Source organism: Quercus suber, unplaced genomic scaffold, assembly GCF_002906115.3.
Source record: "Quercus suber isolate HL8 unplaced genomic scaffold, Cork oak 2.0 scaffold_129, whole genome shotgun sequence".
In the NCBI taxonomy this organism is placed as follows: domain Eukaryota; kingdom Viridiplantae; phylum Streptophyta; class Magnoliopsida; order Fagales; family Fagaceae; genus Quercus; species Quercus suber.
In genome coordinates this window covers 660,966-676,708 of record NW_027069592.1, presented here as the reverse complement: position 1 = coordinate 676,708, position 15,743 = coordinate 660,966, and the positions used below count along the sequence as shown (strand labels likewise).

The 15,743-nt window shown below is 34.3% G+C and overlaps 1 protein-coding gene and 1 pseudogene across 1 annotated transcript; one reads left to right on the top strand and one right to left on the bottom strand.

Annotated features, from left to right (window-relative positions):
- The first annotated feature begins 961 nt into the window (after nt 1–961).
- LOC112026130 (ubiquitin-conjugating enzyme E2 7) lies at nt 962–9,198 on the top strand. Its single transcript, XM_024058808.2, has 6 exons — nt 962–1,110; nt 1,240–1,342; nt 5,295–5,392; nt 5,487–5,587; nt 7,042–7,119; nt 8,872–9,198. Exons 1-6 carry the CDS (start codon nt 1,065–1,067, stop codon nt 8,947–8,949), a joined length of 504 nt encoding a protein of 167 aa, XP_023914576.1. The 5' UTR covers nt 962–1,064; the 3' UTR covers nt 8,950–9,198.
- A 2,189-nt stretch (nt 9,199–11,387) lies between these two features.
- Nucleotides 11,388–14,914, bottom strand: LOC112026117 (uncharacterized; annotated as a pseudogene).
- Nucleotides 14,915–15,743: the final 829 nt, after the last annotated feature.

Sequence of the window (15,743 nt, the reverse complement as noted above, 5' to 3'; positions counted from 1 at the left end):
AATGATTGAATTACCCCTATTTTTTTTTTCTTTTCTGGGCATGGGACTTGCAAGCCTATTTTCCACATTTTTTTTTCTTTCCTGGGAGTGGACCTGCTGGTTGCTCTGGTTTTTTTTTTTTTTTTTTTTTTTTTTTTTNTTTTTCACCCCAACCAAATACAAACTAAGGGCATGTTTGGTAGACTGTAATAGGTATTGTAATGTAATAGTTATTCCTATGGTTTAACTATACAATAGTTTGGTTATGATTTTATTACATGGAATAGTCATTCCTTATGAATAACTATTCTTTAAAATGAGGAATAACTATTCCTCTCTACAAGGATTGTAATAGCTATTCCTTAGTAGATGTAATAATTTCTAACATTAATATATTTCCAAATAAATAAACTTTCCCCTAACAATTATGGAAATAAAAAATCATCAAAAATAACTCATCTCTCTAAAATTTAAAATATATTATTTTCTAGGAAATATATTTGTATAAATGAGATATTTCCTAAAATAGATCATAGATTTTATTCTAATGTTACAACTCACAACTAAACTAATGAATTGGTTTAATTATTCCATTACAACACCTTTTATTCCTGGTAATAAAGATTACCATTCTCGTTGTAATCCACATTCAATGTACTAAACATACCCTAAGAAAACTAAAAAACCTCTTATATACTCTCACTTTTTCACCCCTACAACTAAACAAACCCGAAGAGATAATCATGCATTCCGTGAGTTCATGGATACAGTCTAAAATAAGGTATAATTTAAGGTGAAATTAAAAAAAAAATGTAATTACTCGAAAAAGTAAAAAAAAAAAAAAAAAAAAAAATCCCCACAAGCATAGACATATAGCACTATAAGCCTATATTGGATCGTATTAAAGAGTAGAGTCCGGAATCCGAACCTTCTAAGTTCTATCCATCTATATAAAGGCACAAAAGTGTCGGCTTTATAATTTATATAAATTTCTTTTTGCTTTCCTCTTTTTCTTTCTTTCTCTCTCCCTCGCTCGTCGCTTGCAATCGCAGAGCTATTGTAAGCTCTCGAACCTTCTCTCCTCCATGGCGGCGTCCCAAGCAAGCCTCCTCCTCCAAAAGCAACTCAAAGGTATATAGAAATTTCAAATTCCTTGTTCCTCCTATCTCTCACACACGTACAAAATTGGATGTAGGTTTTCAATTTTGATTGATTGCGAGCCGTTCATCGGTTTCTGATTGATCTTATTGTGTGGTGCAGATCTTTGTAAGAACCCGGTCGACGGATTCTCGGCCGGTCTGGTCGACGAGACCAATATCTTCGAATGGAGCGTTACAATTATTGGACCGCCGGATACTCTTTAGTACGTGCTTTATTTCTTTTTATTTTTATTTTCTGAGCGTAAATTTTGTGTCTTTTTGGATCACTATCTTGGGGGATTTAGGTTTTTTTTCTTTTTTTGGGTATTGTGGGCAGGATTTTAATTTTTCTTTTGGTTATAGGATTGAATCAAGGGTTGGATTGTGATTTTCTTGGGGGAAAGTTTGTGCTTTTGATTAGTTTTGGAATTTGGTTGAATTAATTGGGTCTTTCGTGATTGTGGATTCTTTTTTAATTTGATGTGTTGGTTTTAGGGTTCTAGCCTAATCATTGAATTGATAGAGCTTTTGGAATTGTTAATTGTAGGAAAAGGAGAAATCTTTAGAGGGAAACTTAGGTAGCCAATTCTAATCTTGTTACTGGGTCATAGTTTTGAGGTGCTTTTGTTTCAAATAATTTGTTGTGCTATATATTTGATGAGTTGGTTTAGGGTTTTAGCCTAATCATTGAATTGATAGAGCTTTTGGAATTGTTAATTGTAAGGAAAGGAGAGACCTTTAGAAGGAAACTTAAAACATCCGATTATAGTCTTGTTACCGGATCATAATTTTTAGGTGCTTTTGTTTCAGATAATTTTTTATTCTATATTTTCTTGGGATAATAGCTTGTTAATTAGATTGGATGCTTTGGGCTAGGAATTGTTGAAAGTTTCATGTTTTGAAATAATCCTTTTCTTGAGTATTGGCTTTTGTAAAGAAGACAGTGGACAAGGGGAAGATAAGGATTTTTAGTAATGTGAAAAAGTATACCTTTGATTTGTTCCAAGTTCAAGGAATGTATCAATTTCTGCTCAAACGGCACCTTCTCCACCTATATATATCAATTGCTGCTTGCTTCATTTGGTTCTTTAGTTGGTTACTTGTGATTGTAGGATTCACGTGCTTTAAAGATTGGTTGAGGGGTTGATTTTGGAGTGTGTGGCTTTTTATATATCTACCTAATGTTTTGCTTTCAAATAGAGCTAATGCATAGGCTAATGTCACACTGTTGAGTTTCAAACTAATGTTTAAAGCTATGAGTTGTGTACTTATTATGATTTTTAAGCATTACATAATTGCAGTGAGGCGGGATTTTTCAATGCTTTATTAATATTCTGTGAGTGTAAATTTTGTGTTCTTCTGGATCATTCTCTGGGGTTTGAGGTCTCTTTGAGATGTTGTGGGCAGGGTTTAAAATTTTTGGTGATAGAATTGAATCAAGGGCTGGATTCTTATTAAAATTTTTTTTGGGGTAAAGTTTGTGTTGTTTTGGAATTTGCTTGAGTTAATTGTGTGTTTGGTGATTGTGGATTCTTTTTTTTTTTTTTTTTTTTTAATTTGATGTGTTGGTTTTGGGGTTTTAGCCTAATCATTAAATTGATAGAGCTTTTGGAATTGTTAATTGTTGGAAAAGTGAAATATTTATAGGGAAACTTAGAACAACCAATTCTAATCTTGTTATTGGGTCATAAATTTCTAGGTATTTTTGTTTCGGATAATTTTTTATGTTATATTTGCTTGGGATAATTTATTGTTAACTAAATTGGATGTTTTGCGCTATAAATTATTTAAAGTTTCATGTTTTGAAACATTCCTTTTTCTTAAGTATTCTTTTTGTAAAGAAGAGGGTGGATAAGTGAAAAAAGTATTGTTTATTAATGTGATAAGGCATACCTTTGATTTTTTTGAGTTCATGGAATGTATCAATTTGATGCAGGACAAACCAGAAGTTTGCTACAAGAAAAATAAATAATAGGAAAATAAAGGATAGAACCTAGTAGTCGGCACCTAGGCGTGCTTAGAGTTAGCACCGAGCGAAGAAAAACCACTAGAAGTAGGTTATCACCAAACCAAAACACCAAAAGGAACATTTATTCATCAAAATAACTCTTCCTTGATAGGAGTACAATGCTTAGCTTTTATAGGAATACTAAACCCTAATCTAACTGGCATAGAAAATTCTAATTGCCTTATTACAAAAATAATCCTAGATTTTAATAAAATACTAAAAATCCTAATTAAATAATGGGACTTAAAATAAAATAAAACTGACCAAAGATACAATTGACTAGCAAAATTAAATAATAATAAGTTAAAATAAATATCTCTTTGTGTCTCTTGCATCATCCTTCCCCAGTTAGAGAAAACTTGACCTTGAGTTTTGAAGTGCTGAAGGATCAAAATTCTGGCACGTAATCCTTGCTTTAGTTTAGGTGTCACCTTAGGAAGCACAGAGAAAGAGAAACCTTGCATTCACTAACCTCTTATGGAATTACAAAATCAATGTGTGGAATTGGCACAATCTTATCCTGAACCATATGAACCATAGGAAGCACCATGGTGTCAACCTTATTGACTTCATCAAGTTGTAGATCTTCATGCACCATAAAGGATTGGTCAGTGGCACATTCATCAAATTCAACTTTCACATCATGTGGATCCTCTAATATGACACTATCTTGTGGAACCTTCTCTTCATCAAGTTTAATGAAATTTGTCTCTCAACAAGAGGCAATATACCTGACTTTTCAACAAGTTGAATTAAATCTACTATGCATGGTTCAAATATTTTACCATGATGTTTAGGCTCTTCAGAAGGTTTTTCTTGCTGTGCATGATTGTTGAAGCAAAATTAGTGTTGGCACTTGTACTTCTGATTTAACACAAAATTTTGGGGTCTCAACAATAAGGTCTCTCACGTGTGAAGCTATGTCTTTGAAGTTTGGTCGCCTTTTAAGATGCCTTGAAACTCAAGTTGAGTGGTTATGTGTTGAACCTTTGCAGACATATTTGTTTAGGCCTTGTATGACTTTCATTAAGCTTTCTAGGGTCATGAAAGACTGCATTGGGGTGGGCTTAGGATTAGAAATTGCACTATCATTCATAATATGCTTTTCAAATTGTGCAGTTGGTGGGTTGTCTTGCCTTAGATTGTCTTTATGATTTTTGAAATTACCATGTTGGTTTGGGGTAGATATTTTGCTCGAAAGTATTGTGATAAATATTGATCGTAAATTTTTTCTTTCATGTCCTTCCTTAGCAGTAATGGTAGGTTCGTATTTAATAAGCGATTATATATGAGGTTCTCCCAGAAAATATGATGAATGCTTGTACAATTTCTAACCTCCATGCTGTCATAGTCAAAGGTGGTTCCTTAATTGAAGCAAGTGATATGTGTCAGAGTTTTGATCCTTCCCCACTTCAAACTCAAGGTCGAGTTTTGTCCGACTAGGGGAGGATGACGTGGGATGCACAAGGATTTATTTATTTATTCTATTGGCCATCAATTTTGCTTTTTATTTTAAGCCCTTGTATTTAATTCAGTTAATAGTATTTTTATGTAAACCTAGGGTATTTTTGTCATTCAATAAGTAGGGTTTTCTATGTCAGTGTGAAACAGGGTTAGAATTCCTATATAAGCTAAGCGTTGTACTCCTATCAAGGGAGATCATTTTGATGAATGGAGGTTCCTTAGGTTTTTTGGTCTGGTGCCAACTCCTAGTGATTTTTCTTTGCTTGTTGCTGACTTCAAGCCTAGGTGCTAACTCATAAGTTCTATCCTCTATTTTCCTATTATTTATTTTTCTTGTTACAAAGTTCTGGTTTGTTTTGCATCACAATTGCTTCTCAAATGTCACGTCCTCCCCCCCATAAGAAAAGGTAGAGGTTAAAGTTGTGGGTTCAAAACTTACTAGGTGCATGTGTAAATTTACCAATTAAAAAAGAATAATAATTCAATTGCTGCTTGCTCCAGATGGTTTGATTGTAGCATTCAAGGGCCTCTAAGATTGGTTGAGGGGCCAGTTTTGAGGATGTGGCTTATGAGATATCTACCAAATGTTTTTCTGCCAAATAGAGCAAATGTATAGGCTAGTGTTATGCTGTTGAGATTCAACCTAGTGTTTAAAGCAATGAATTGTTTCCTAATTATGATTTTTACACCTTACATAATTGCAGTGAGGGAGGATTTTTCAATGCCATTATGAGCTTCCCATCGAATTACCCAAACAGCCCTCCGACAGTGAAATTTACTTCGGAAATATGGCATCCTAATGGTTGGTTACTTTTCTTACTCTCATCTGTTTGATCTCTTTGCCCCAGTTGATTAGCAGATTACACTGGCTGATTTGGTTTCTGCATGAGTTGCAGTTTATCCCGATGGCCGTGTATGCATATCAATTCTTCATCCTCCTGGTGAGGACCCAAATGGCTATGAGCTAGCAAGTGAGCGCTGGACACCGGTGCATACAGTATGTATCTCTCTCTTGGTTCCATTGACAAAGTTGGGGATCTGAGCTTGGGAATTCCCCACTTTCCAACTTCAGGGTTAGGGAATATTTGGCTAATTCAATATTCTGAAGTAAATGCGGAGCAGTTGGTTATATATCAAAATGTTATTAATAGTTAATTGAGTTTCAAATTTTCAATGTAGATGTGAAAATACTGGTCAGAATTCCCTGCCTTTTATTTTTTTTTTTGGGGGGGTGAAGAGTTGGGGGTTTTGGGGGGAAGGTGGGGTTGGACTAGCGGGTTGAAGACAATAAAGTGGATAAATAATAATAAGCCAATAATTTAATATGGTTATGCAAAATTAATTATTATTTATAAGAACTAAGAAAGTATGAGGTAATAAGCTTTAATCATATTTATTATGTACTCGACAAGAAGTTGCAAATGTTTGTTGGATTTACTATTTTGTTTTTTTTTTTATAACAGTTGATGTCAGAACCTTATGGAGTGAGGCCATTTAGAATATAAATCTACAATGCATAGTAGTTGAATTCTATCACTCCTTTATTTAACATCATATGTTGATACTTACAGAAAACCTACTGATTTTAAGTTCCTCATCTTAAGTGCATCTCTAAAATTGAACTATCATTACATATATTTGCACAGTTTTAAAGGTTTCAAGGCTTACGCTTTGAGTTTCATCTTGAATGTTCGGGACACTAGACCATGGCTTAGCTTCTTTTGTTTCACTCAAAAATATTTTCTTGTTTGAATTCTTTTGCTGTTCTTTATGATTTTCTATAAGAAAATTTATTAGAAGAAAGGGATTGTTGTTCTTTATGAATATAAGTGAGTAAAATATATTTTATGCTTATAGGAAAATATAGTATTTGTCACGGATGCTATTTTTGTATATCCTCCATGTAGGACTTTATTTTTCATGAACTAGAAGTTCATATTAATCTAATAGGAGAACGTCGAGATTTTTAGTATTTATTTTGCTTCCTTGATTTTCCTTGAAACAAACACAGCATTAAGAAAAGGCTCTTTCCTCTATTTCATGTCATTTGGTTTCTCTTTTGTCTCTTGTCTATTCTTTTCCTTCATTACATTAGTCTTTGTTGGTTAAGAGTTGTTCTATATTGCTTCCAAATTTCTTAGAGTTTAACTCAATAATACCAACCTTGTCCCAAAAAAAAGAGGTTACTAATAGAATTAGAATATTGGAGAAGTCCAGTGTCTGAAAACCAGTCAACTAAGAAATTTTAACATGATGGTTTCATCTCATTTAGTCATATTATGAGTTTTATTGTGTATGCACCTAGATTATGAGACTTATGGCTTAACCCTGGGCTCAACAGAGGGCAGAAGCTCTATACAGATCTCACCCTATAAATCATTGCTTCCCTCCTTAATGACTGATATTTACCATAACCTTACATTTTTTAACGTATTTTTGTTATTGTTTCAGGTTGAAAGTATAGTTTTAAGTATAATATCAATGCTTTCCGGACCTAATGACGAATCACCTGCAAATGTTGAAGCTGCTGTAAGTGATTGTTGGCTATTGATTTTTCTTGTTCTATTTATAAGTAAAGAACTATGATGTGCAACATGTGAATATGCAAATGCTTCAAGTTAACATAATTGTAGTAGTATATTATGTGGACAGATTATAGGCAAGGTTGCAGACTGTGCTTAATTTTTTTTGTTAGATAAATCCTTTTTAATTCATAATGTCGGTAGCCCTGTGATAGATTGCTTTAGTCAGCAAACAGCTTGACCAAATGAAGAACATGCTAAGGCTCATCATACATGAGGCAGATAATGGATTTGCAGGAAGTCCACGGCCAAGGAAAATTTAATCTAGTTGGTTACAAGCATCTATGGAGGGACTAATTTCTCTTTAGAAGATCTTATACAATGTAGGATGGATATCATTTAATGAATAAGAAGAATGAAAATGGTTTGATTTCTTGATTTTAGTTATTCAGATGGTGTGCTCGTGTAGGTGGTGTAGAACTGATCAAAGAAATCTCGTGCTTGGTAGAGGATCTTTAAGAGAGTTGGTTGTGGACTACTTCTGTCTTTGCCAATTAAATGTTATATTCCAGACACCGGAGATTTAAGTGAGTTTGTGTAATGCAAGAGACTGAAACTTGTACTGATGGTCATTCAGAGAAGTACAGGCTTAAATGATGGAGATTATTTAGTTAATGAAGGAGGATAGTCTTTACTGATTTCTTGATTTCAGTTATCTTGATGATGTAAGAAAAGCTTTAAAAGTTCTCAAGACAAGAAGTTCTATGTAATCAGGTGGTAGAATTATCAAAGAATATCGTACTTTAGTACAAGATCCTGAATGGAGTGCTCTAGTGGGGGGTTATTTCCTTGATGCTGAGGAGTGTCTAAATGTTGGTATGTACTGATTGTGGGGTATACAAGCAATAAAGTGAAAATAGTAATTACAAATTTTGATATATAAGATGTTCTCATGATTGCATCTAGGGTTCAAATGTGCCCAGTCAAGCTTTGCCTTGCTCTCATGCTTCACTTGTTAAAGATCATACAAGCTTGAGCTCAAATCAAGTTTATCTTAAGCTTGAGAACCTAAGCTTGAGGCATTGTAAGCTTGTTGAGTTCATGAAGAGCTTGACGAGCCCATAAATTTTCTAAAGTTAATAAATTATAGCCACTCAAGTACCAAATGCCACGAAAATAACAAGCCCACGGGCTAAAGAGGGTTAGGGACTCACCATGGTTGCAAAGTATATGTCAAAGTTGAAAATTGAAGAAATTATTTATAATCAAGTTTTTAACAACAAAAAATATGTATAACCTAAAGAATCTTGAGCTTCTTGTTTAGTTAAGTAAACAAATATGCCTGAGCTTTTACAAAGTCAAGATCCTAGTTGCTCATTAATGGCTTGGTTCATTTCTTCTTGTGTTTTCATAAGTTGAAGCCAGATCTTTTCATGTATTATTTGGTTGGATTTTCTGCTTTGATCCTCTTGAGTCCTTAAAACTAGTTGACCATTTGGCATATTGTTGTAATTCTGTTTCTCCTTTCACAAAATTGATATTTACTGTGATTTTGAAGTTTGTGGTTATTATGATTATGTAAGTTGCAGCTTCCTCTATTATCATATTTCCTCCTCAATTGTTCTTTTCAACTCCTTCCATCTATTATTGGAAGAACATCATTTTCCAATATATATGGCCAAAGGATTTATTTATAAATATAGCCACATATTGTTTGGTACCACAAAGTGAATTTCATAATTTGCATCTTTTATTACAGAAGGAATGGAGAGATAGGAGAGACGAGTTCAAGAAAAAGGTCAGCAGATGTGTGAGAAAATCACAAGAAATGTTATGATCCAGCAGGCCACCAATGCTTCTTCTCTGCTTGTGGGTGCCAGAGGGGTCTTAAACTATGTTGGGGGGGACTGGACTTGTTCACCAGCAAATGTGTTTGTCCTTGTACCATGCCATTGAAGTTCTCGCGCCCGTTTATTTAGTTCTTTTGTTTTGTCTAAGAATGGTCGAATTGTATGACTTGGAACATTTATGTAATTCAAAAATGCTTTGGTTAGTTTGATGACAAGCATTCTTGTTCGATACTTAATGTCATCTGCTCGAGTAACTTTGGGACTTTTACTAGGTGTGGACTTCAGTCCAGACCATATTTGGAATGGTTTTTTGTTTGGTTGTGTATGTTTGTCAACATGGCAAAGTCTGTAGACAAACCAGCAAAACTGAGAGGAACCCCTCTCCCTATTATTTGGATTTTGGAATGCGCCTGTTCTCTAGTGCTGCTCTTCTTTCTCAATCTGTTAACTGTGAGTATACAAACAGTGTGTGAGTATACAAACAGTGCATGGTTGGAAGTATAATACGAATGCGGGAACATTAAAACGTTTCTATTGATGCCATTCCTAATTTTAAGGACAAGAGTGAAATCAGTTGTATGTAAAGAAGAACGACTGGTGTTAAAAAATCCAAAAAAAAAAAAAAAAAAACTGGCTGGTGTTGAAATAAAAGTCTATTGGTGATCGCATTTGGGTTTCTTTGAAGTTTGAACATCATTTGCAAATTGCACACTGAGTTGAATCAGACTGAGGAGTATGGAACTGGTAGTACAAAACCGAAGCGGTAGGAATTTGAATATGTTGTGAGAGGGAAGTGGTGAATTAGTAAGAGAGGCGGAGGGCTTCTGCAACTCCATTGATTTCAATCTGTGGTTTGGCTGACCATGAGAAAATGAAGAGGGGAAGGTCTGCAATCTGAGAAATTGAGATTGAGAGAATAGGGATTGTCAAATAGTAAGATTATAAAAATTCAACTTTAAAAAATTAAAAAGAAAAAGTTTAATTTCAGAAACTTAGTCTGAGGTTTTGGCTAACATTAGCTAGGTTTAAGACATTTCAAACTTAACCAATTTGGTTTCTAAACACAACTTGGTCCTTAAACATCATTAAGCTCATTAGTCATTCTAATCCCTCTCTTCTCTCATCTCCACTTATCTCATTCTCTCCCTAACCCTAAACTTGGATCCCCCAAAACCTCATGGCTACCGCTAGCAAGCCACAACCATTGTGAGCATCTCTCTCTCTCTCTCTTTCTCTCTCACAACCATGGAAGAGCTCCATGAAGCCCATGTCACCACTGATGGCAATTGAGCTCAACGATATCACCACAACCGTTGGCTATCGCTTTCTCTACCCTATATCTCTATTATTCTCTTCTTTATTTTTTCTCATTTATTTTCTCCTATTGTTTATGGCCGAAACCCTCTTTTGTTTATGGTTTTTGGTTTGGTTAATTTAGGGATTGGGTTTTTGGTTGGTTATAGGGATTTAGTGATTTTGAATTGGGTTTGTAAAATGGTGTACTAAGAATTTTTTATTTTGAGGAGCTTGGCTATTAGGGTTTGGAAAAAGGGGATTTTAGGGTTGATTTTAAATGGGTATGGATGTATAGTTCATATAAATGTTATTTATGCCATGTGTATGTGTCTAAATTAGTTAGTGTGTGTAAGATTTGTTTGTGGTGGTGGGCTTTTGAACAATTGTGGTGAGGCGGTGGTTTTGCTGATTTAGTATGGGTTTGGTATACACACGGAGAGAGAAGAGAGAATTAAAGCAAGGAGAGAGAGAAGAAATGTGTTAGAATGACTAATAGACCCAATGGTGTTTAGAGACCAAGTTGGTTAGTTTTGGAATGTTTTAGACTTCGTTGTCATTAACTCAAACTTCAGGGTAAGTTACCAAAATTTATCCAAAAGAAAATAGTGATGATGTGTAAATTTAGGAGGTCTTCAAAGCATACGTGACTCAATATAAAAAAAGTCATCAAAAGCTCGATCATTCTCATCCCGTTTAACTTGTCTTGTAATACTTTGCCCAGCATGAGTTTTTCCCACCCTGAAGAGGTGACCGGGCAGGGATAGGTTTTGCTCACCTTGCCCTGTCTTGCCCCACCTAGAATATGTGTGTACACGAATATAATTTTTTAAAACTTGTTTTATTTATAATGTATTTTTTGTACATATTTTATTACCATACTAAAACGTTTTTTCTCTCTTTGCACTCTCACAACTGTCCCTTTCCTTTTTGTTTCACCTTTGATCTGAGTCATCTTACCCTGCCTTGTCCTGTTGGCATCCCTTACTTATTAAGAGAACATACAATGAAAAGAGAGATTTTGAGAAAGCGGATACAGGAACATGAACTTAACCATGCCCCCAATCAATAGTAATAATTCTGACTCTCGCCCTATGGACTCTTTATTAACTTAATCAAACATTGTGTTGGCATGTCGAAGCTATAATATCAAATGCAGATCAAACATTCAATAAATTAGCATGCCAATGCAAGCAATGACAATTAAAATTTCTTTACAAAGTCATATATGTGTGCATTGATCTCCTCTGGCTTTACTTGGTTGATAAAGTGAGCTACTCCTTCCATCACAACTACATCTTGCAAATTTGGAACATCCTTCTTGAAGCCACCATCGTGTATATATTCCTTAGTACCTGGCATATGGTAGACAATGTCTAGGTCACCCACCATAAACTTTGCTGGTACTTTGATTTGTAATCCAGTCCACGGTGCTGTGAGCTCCCAGGTTCTGCAAGAGGAGAGAATCAATGTTTTTATGTCTCACCCAAACTAAAAATGGCTACATAGACACTTATAATTTTGTGGTAAGTAATGTTTAAGAATGAGTTAGTGGAAACCCTACACTACTCTTAAATAATACACATAATACTCATCCAAAAGTCAATAGAAAGAAGCAAGAAACCTACAGGTTAGTAGCTCGATAATAGTTCAATCCTCTAGTGAAAGGACGAAATGACGAAATGGGTAACTAAACATAAAATTCTAACTATATAATTAGTTGTCAACGTTTTCAAACTATATTTTTTACTAGCATCTCGAGTTTCAAAGACTCGATTTTGGCCTATAAATCGAGTCTTAAAGACTCGATTTTCATGGCCTAATCATATCCGATGTGGCATATTTTTTCACGTGGCGATCACATGAAAATCGAGTTTCTAAGACTTGATTTCTAACACAAATTTTTTTTTTTTAAAAGTTCTAAGTCCATGTACCAAAATACCCAAAAACAAATTTCAAAAATCCAAAACACATCAATCTCAATCCAAACTTAGATCAGAGGGAGAGAAAGAGCTCACCTCACCAGCCAGGTGCGGTCGGAGCTAGCGCGCGGCCCGGGCGGCGCTAGGCCTGGGTCACGCGCGGTGGTCCGATCTGGATCTTCTCCTTCTGGTTTTTTTTTTTTTTTTTTTTTTTTTGGTTGTTCTCTGTTCTGGTACCTCTCTTATTTGTTGATATTTATAAGGGTTGGAAATCGAGTATTAGAAACTCGATTTCCATGTGGTCGCCACGTGGAAAAATATACCACATCGAATATGATTAGGCCATGAAAATTGAGTCTTTGAGACTTGATTTATGGGCCAAAATCGAGTCTTTGAAACTCAAGATGCTAATAAAAAATATAGTTTGAAAACGTTGACAACTAATTATATAGTTAGAATTTTATGTTTAGTTACCCATTTCGTCCCCAGTGAAACCTTTTTGGTTGAATTTGCTCGTGTAATAATCAATATCTTCTTCTATCAACCATGAGGACATGATATCTGGAGTTCGCAATCCGCTAAATCCTATTTATTTGGGTATAAATAGAAGATTTGGACCAAAAACTGAAAACATCTTCTTCATTAGAATTGCAGTATCGACACAAGCAAAATCTTTTTCAGCCTGTCCAGGTTCCTACAGTAGTGTTTAGCAGTTCATTGAAGATGAAGAATAATGACAAGATAATCATGGACTACAAACTACTATTAACACACAAATTTGAACACCATGGAAATGAACAAGTGTATTGCCTATGTTTGGTTGAGGTGAAAAAATGGAGGATGGAAAATTGGGTAGAAAATTGATGTTTTTCATTGTTCAGTTAACAATGGAAAACAAGGGGAAAAATGGTAAGACTCAAGTGTTTTCATCTCGGACTTATCAAATTGTTTTTACCCAAAATCAGAGAGAAAACTTGGGTGAAAATGAATAGTCAAGTCAAAATAATATAGTTGCTAATTCCTCCCCGCACCCCACTTACTGTCATTTTTATCCTATTCCAACCACTTTTTTAGAAAATTCACCCAAATTACATCTTTAACCATCTCGTTTTTATTCTTAAGCAACCAAAGAAAATATAAAGATTGAACTCTATAGGTACTCAAGAATTCTTTGCCTTTGGTTTTGGCTTTTTTGGCTTGATTGCCTTGCCTTGCCTTTGGCTTGAATTCTTTTGTCTCACATTGGAAAGATGTCTTTCCCTCTTTCTACCTTATAATGGATGAACCAATAGAGTAAGAGTACCATTAGTTTGGTCTTGACCTCCTTGACTCAGTTTGGTCTTAACCAAACTAATGGTACTCTTACTCCATTGGTTCATCCCTTATAAGGTAGAAAGAGGAAAGACATCTTTCCAATGTGGGACAAAGAATTCAAGCCAAAGGCAAGGCAAGGCAATCAAGCCAAAAAAGCCAAAGCCAAAGGCAAAGAATTCTTGAGTACCTACAAAATCCATACTCCATTAACATGGTTTTAAAAATGGTACGGTCAAAAAATTGTATTTGCTCTTGGTTCTTAGTTTTGGTCGGTTTTAGGAAGTCTCGCCCAGGGGAGTCAGTTCAAAATCAAGGCCGATGAGACAGGTTTTATCGAACCGAATTGGTGCCCAATTCCTATTGAACCAATACAATTGGCTGGTTTAGTTTGGTTTTTTAAAACTATACTCCACTTTTGAATTGCCTATAGTCCTTTCAATCAGACTCTCTCTCTCTCTCTCTCTCTCTCTCTCTCTCTCTCTCTTTTTCTTTTTTTTTTTCTTTTTTGAGAATCATCGCAGATCTAATTTCACTAATAAATTTATTTTGCGTACTCCACCCATTTTCAACACCAAATAATCAAAACAATTGATACTCTATTCCAAAAGAAGGGGGAAATGTCACTTATTCTTATCATTTTGGGGGTTGAATATTATTTCTTTAAAATCAGGAGCAGTAAATATAATTTCACTATACTCGAAAGTGTCAATGTAATTTTTTCGAATAAATTGGAGTTTTGATGATTTTATATTAATAAAATACTTGTGAATTTAAAATTTAATCTTAGTTTCGATATTATGTAACGTGATTCTAATCTATTCATGAATTTTATGAATAAAAGAAATTTCACTTTTCATATTTTATTCAAATCATTTTAAAATGAAAAATAAAATCCAATTTCTTTATTTTCAAATGGTGCACGATAGATGATTGATTGATTGATTAGGTTAACAGAATTACCTGAGACCAGCAATAATAATAGTCATCACCAATGAAGCTCTCAAGCCATCCACAAACTTTATGGCTGGGTTCCTGGGAAAAATGGCACGCTCAAGTTGACCACAGCTTTCACTCGGTCTGGCCTGAACCAGCAAAAGTGCCAGGCCATCTTAGCTCCCAAGTCATGACCCACCAAGAAGACCTGATCGATACCCAAATGGTCAAGCAGGCCTATAAGGTCACCGACAATGTGGAAGGAGGTGTAGGAGGAGGCAGAGGGCGGGGCATCAGTGTCTCCATATCCGCGGAGGTCGGGGGCGACGCAGCGGTAGCCATTGGAGGATAGGAAGAGAAGCTGGTGGCGCCATGAGTACCAGAGCTCAGGAAAGCCGTGGAGGAAGAGTATGACTGGGCCTGTCCCTATTGACGCTACGTGCATGTTTATGCCATTTGTGGATATTGTTGTGTGCTCTGTCTTCTCCATTTTTTATATCTGAGTACACAAAACTGAAAACTGAAAAGTTATCTGATTACTAAAAATTGAAAACTAAAAATACGTAACAAAACTGAAAATTAGGTCCGTTTAGATAGAATTTATTTTGTTAAAATTGAAAATACTATAATAAAATAATATTTATTTTGTTAAAACTGAAAATATTATAATAAAATAATTTTTAAATGACTAAATAGTATAGTTTGTTATTTTTCTTTGTCTTGGTTTCATGGTCAGGGTCTCTGCTATATACTAATATATAGTGTGGGGCTCGTGGCATTACTTTGATTTCGAAGGTGATATGATGTTTGAGACATGGTAAACAGAGGCGGCTCAACTAATTTGAAGTGCTAAGGTGATATTTTGAAATGAGGTCTCTTTGTTATCATGTTTTTTTTTATAATTTTTTTTTTATTATCGTTTAAATAATATTTAATAAGTATATAATATCATAATTTTTATTATAGTAAAATGTGTTTTTTTTTTGGTAATACACTTTCTTTTTTATTATCGTTTAAATAATATTTAATAAGTATATAATATCATAATTTTTATTATAGTAAAATGTGTTTTTTTTTTGGTAATACACTTTCTTTTTTGAAAAAAATGCTAAAGTTATAGTAAATTTTATTATATTAAAAAAATACTAATAATGTAGCAATAATATGATTAGTGACATTTTAAGAAAATAATAAACAAGTATTTGAATGAATGATGTTAGGGTATTATAAATTTTATAACATAAGGCATATAAAGATATATCACCAATTACAAAAAAAAAAAAGTAATTTAAAAATGCATGTTATAAGTTGTTTACGTT